General features: G+C 38.2%; 1 protein-coding gene across 1 annotated transcript; it reads right to left on the reverse strand.

The window, feature by feature from the left end:
* Positions 1-1359: 1359 nt before the first annotated feature.
* On the reverse strand, positions 1360-3582 carry LOC123223509 (GRAS family protein RAM1-like). Its single transcript, XM_044646671.1, has 2 exons — positions 2707-3582; positions 1360-2481 (listed from the first exon to the last, which is right to left on the reverse strand). The coding sequence occupies exons 1-2, from the start codon at positions 3580-3582 to the stop codon at positions 1360-1362; spliced, it is 1998 nt and encodes a 665-aa protein (XP_044502606.1).
* Between the last annotated feature and the right edge of the window lie 868 nt (positions 3583-4450).

The raw sequence follows: 4450 nt of genomic DNA on the forward strand, positions 1-4450 counted from the left end.
AAAGAACATTATTGCTTGTTTAAATTAAATTTATTTGAGAGCTTAAGTCTTTATCTCGTCAGTGATGAACAATAAGTAAATATATATTATCCAAAAAAAATCAGAAGAATTATCAAAGAATTTAATATCTTACCACCAGATTTAGCCGGCCTACAGTCCATTGGTCACTTTAACTTACAACATCAAAGACGGGAAAGGAAGCCATGACCCTGTAATGCACAGTGCAGATCCTGTATGCGATGATAAATTAAATAGGCCAAAAGACTAATTCCCATCCAAGGTTTAGACCATTCCCAAACTCATATTTGAAGAGTTTTACAAATCTAAAATTTCATTTATTATCGAACATTTGTTAAAAAATTTTATTATATATAAAAGTAAAATCGTTATTTTAACATTAATATTAAAAAATACATAATTTTATCTTAATTTTCTCTCATATTTTAAAAATTTATAACTTTACCCTTATTTAAACTTTTTAATTTTGAAAAGTGACTATTCTCCCCCCCTCTCCCCCCAACCTAGGGTTTTTTTTCTCTTGTCTTCAGCTAACACTCTATCTTTAGCGTCATTCTCTTCCCTCTATGATTGTTAGCCGACTCTCATTCGTCGTTGACAGACAAAGAAAATCGATGAGCAGATGAAGATGATGTCTGTAGATGGAGAGAGACAAATCGTCCTCATCTCTCTTCGTTGATTGTCTAAATCTCAAGAGGATGGATTTGTCTCTCTGTCAATAGACGAATTCGTTTGTTCGTAGACTTTGTTGACATTTCTTCGTTAGCCGATGGTGAGAGAGAGTTGATTAACAGTCGAAGAGGAAAGAGGAGGTTGTTAAAGATGGAGCAATAGTCAAAGAAAAGAGAAAAAAAACCTATGTAAGGAAAAATAATCACTTTTTTAAATTGAAAAAGTTTAAATAAAGATAAAATTGTTAGTTTTTAAAATATAAAAGAGAAAATAAGATAAAATTATATATTTTTTAATATTAATATTAAAATAATAATTTTACTCTTATATATAATATATAATTTTAACAAATATTTAATTATAAATAAATATTTAAGTTTTTGAAATCCTGCCCCATTGAAGATGGGAAGAGGAAAACTTGTGGGAATAAGTCTTTTAGCCCATTAAATGAATCTCATTTGACCTTTTTCTTATCAGTATCAGGTGACTTTCTCGCTTCTACGAATGAAATTTAACCGACAATCCTTTACCTTTTTCTTTTCTGGAATTCATCCTGTCTTGTTTGTACGGCATTACATACGAACGTACGTACGTACACAAAACAATTTAATATCAAATTTTGCTATTAAACAAGTATACGTGAAATGGTACGTAACGATTATACTAAAATCAGCATCGCCATGCAGAAGCAGCAAGTATGGCTCTATCTTGCCACCCCAACAGCAAGCAACCATTATCTTCAGTCAATCTATACCCATCGCACGAATATAATCCAAGCAATATCTTCGATTGAGTCACCGCGTTTGCGCTCAATGGCACTCCTTTAAACCCTTTTCCTTCCATTATCTTTCTCCATTTCTCTAGCCTTTCATGTCTCTCAATTCTCTCGGCTCCTTCACACGCCAGGATGTTCATTATCTCCGGAGCAAATATGTATTGTTCCACTTTTGCCCTCTGCGCGGAATCCGGTGGAAGCGTTGCGTCTAATGAATCGAAAATTGCTGAATAGTAATGCAATGCCTCCAAAAACCGGCCTAAGAAGTATGGGCTGTTGTGGCTTGCTTCTTGTTCAACTAATGTTACAATTCTAGGGGCTTGGTCACGGATCATTGCTAATAGGCTTCCTAGACAGTTTCCTGGGACACGGTGGAGGCGGTTAACGGCGTTGACTGCAAGAGCCTCACCGACATGTCTGTTGAACATGCGTGGCTTAAGGTCTTCGAGTTGCTCACCGACTGGATGGAATTCGAATGGTATATGAAGAGAGTGCGCAAGTTCCGTTAAGCATCGGCCGGTTTCTTTGACGGATTCTATAGAAGGTCCGACTCCTGTTAGTCGGAGAAATGGAGCTTCTCCGGGTCGAGAAGCTAAAGCTTGCATGAAAGCTGGCCATTGGTATCCCTGACGGATATCTAGGTCGATGACATGAACGCGTTCTTCGGCTTCGAAAGCTTCGAAAATGGCTTGATTGGCTGTGAAATGAGCGAACTTTACGTAGGGGCAGGCTTGATACACAATTTGGTAAATTTTGAGGATTTCCAGGGAGTTTGGTGGGAAAGGATAACAGGGTTTTGTTGTTGAGGTAGTCGGTTTTGTTGTGAGGGTTGCTGCAAGCCTAGCGCTTAAGGCTTCAGTGAAGCAGGAGGCAACTCTTTGCATAGAGTCACCGAGTGGCGAGACCACTCGGTTGAGGTGATGTAAGTATCGTCTTGCTAACATGTAGTCCTCTTTGGCCACAGCTTCGGCGCAGGCAAGAAGGAGATGCACCAGCTGAAGCCCACTATCTTGTTCCTAGTTGGGAAAAAAATGAAATTAAGAAAGAAATATCAGTGATGATCCCATTTTATCTTTGAAGCATAAAAACCAAAGTGCTACAGTTACATGCATGCTTCTATAACAAGTTCATGTAACTCTCAAGCCTTCATAACTTTTTTATTTCTAGTTTTTACTGTGAGACATCAGCAATATTCAGCAGGAAAGGAAAAGGAGACCAGTGAGATAGCGAGAGTTTTTAACCTGCTCAGAACTAATCGGAAGAGGTGCCATCAAGCTATGGTTAATATTCTGCTGTGGTGGTGGCGCTGGTGGTTGTGTTTGGTGCTGCTGTTGCGTTTTTTGCTGCTCTTGATGACGCTCCTGTTGCAGTTGTTGTGATAATGGTGCATTTCCAATGGAGCCCATTTGATAGATATCCTTCTTTTGGGTCAGTTGAGAAGCACAAGCCGTTGACGATGTTTCAATCATTGATCCACAAAACCTCGAAGAATTAGGCATTGTTAAGCAGTCCAAGATTGCTGGAACCGCGCTAGGCATATCAAACAATTGCGGGGAACTTCCACTACCTGAAATATTCATCGGTGAGAACATCCCGTGCCCCTGTTTTTGATAATCATCCAATAGTTCTTCAATAGCCGGCAAAGAAAGACCCTGATCCGATTGTATATACAGGCTGTTCGGAGAGTTAAACACCTTATGAAGTGGGCTTTGCCCTCTTGGTTTCAGTGCACAACCAAAAGCTCCAATCTGAGACGAAAAGCGTGGAGGAGAAGCTGAAAGAATCTGCCCTTGCATTGCCTGAGCATAGTTATAATTATTATTGTTGTAAGTTGAAGTTTGTGGAGATGGCAAATTCCTCACTGGAGATGAAATCATGAAGTCACCATCTAAATGATCCGAGAAAAATGTCTCCCATATTGAATTATCTGGTGATTGAACTTCAACATCCGCGTCCAACTCATATTTCACAGGTGGGAAGTTGAGGCTCGGTGGAGTTAAGCTAGTACTTTGCTTCAAGTCAGTAGATAGAACACTATTTTTAGACTCTGAAACTGACTCATTCGGAGAAGTTCGTTGCAGTATTGTGGTTGAGTTCTCACTCTTAACAGGAGCCATGCTTCCACAAAGTGAATTAATCATCTTAATACAAATAACTCTCAATACCCAAACCCAGCACAAGATATATATTTTTTTCACACTATTCTTTGTCCAGGATTTGGGCTCTATGGGTTTAGAGGAAATGGTAGAGAGTATGGTTTTTTCACTTTTCTTATTTGAGCTAAACGAGGCCTTATGACTTTGTCCGATTGTAAATGAAAAGGAAAGAGGTTTCTGGACAAATCCAAAATTCTAATTGCTTGGAGGTTAGCGATATTAATCACCTCCAATTCATCACCGCTAGCTTCATTACAATGTTTAGTTGTTTTCTAGAGATGAAATTTGTCATCTTTAGCCATCTCTTTCAACCTTAAATGGTTAATTAGTTTCACTTTCCTAGGGCCGTCCCGGTTTGGAATAAGTTAATTAGTAGGGAATTCTTGGACCTCTTCCTGTGATAAAATATTAGAGATTGGAGATTAATTGGTTAATAAGGAACAATTGAGAGGAGAAAATTAAGAAGGAAATGATATTAAAAACACAAAACGACAGGAAAGAGACCCATCAAATATATAAATAATCGAGAGAAAAGGACTTCTACAATGCTCAACGAGAACAAACAATTTTTCATCTAACAGGAAAGCCCCTTTGTTGAAGCCCCTTTGCTACTAGTGTCCATTGTGATTACTTCCTCAAGTCGACACAAACTTCAGCATTTTTAACTTTTTTGCAGTCCTTCAAAGCTTAATCAAATTGAATAGCTACTACATCGATGGGATTCTCGTCACAGAGACCCACATATAGAAGATTATGTAAGGAGTGCTTTGCCTTATTCCTATATTTGGTGGGACAATTTTATTAATATGAATGAGTTATATATGTAGAA

This window comes from Mangifera indica, chromosome 8 (genome assembly GCF_011075055.1).
Source record: "Mangifera indica cultivar Alphonso chromosome 8, CATAS_Mindica_2.1, whole genome shotgun sequence".
NCBI lineage: Eukaryota > Viridiplantae > Streptophyta > Magnoliopsida > Sapindales > Anacardiaceae > Mangifera > Mangifera indica.

Excerpts from the sequence above, each read along its gene's own strand:
- LOC123223509 (XM_044646671.1), bottom strand. The coding sequence starts at position 3,582 with ATGGCTCCTGTTAAGAGTGAGAACTCAACCACAATACTGCAACGAACT. Across the intron at positions 2,482-2,706 it reads TTCCGATTAGTTCTGAGCAG|GAACAAGATAGTGGGCTTCA; the intron begins GTTAAAAACTCT and ends TTTCCCAACTAG.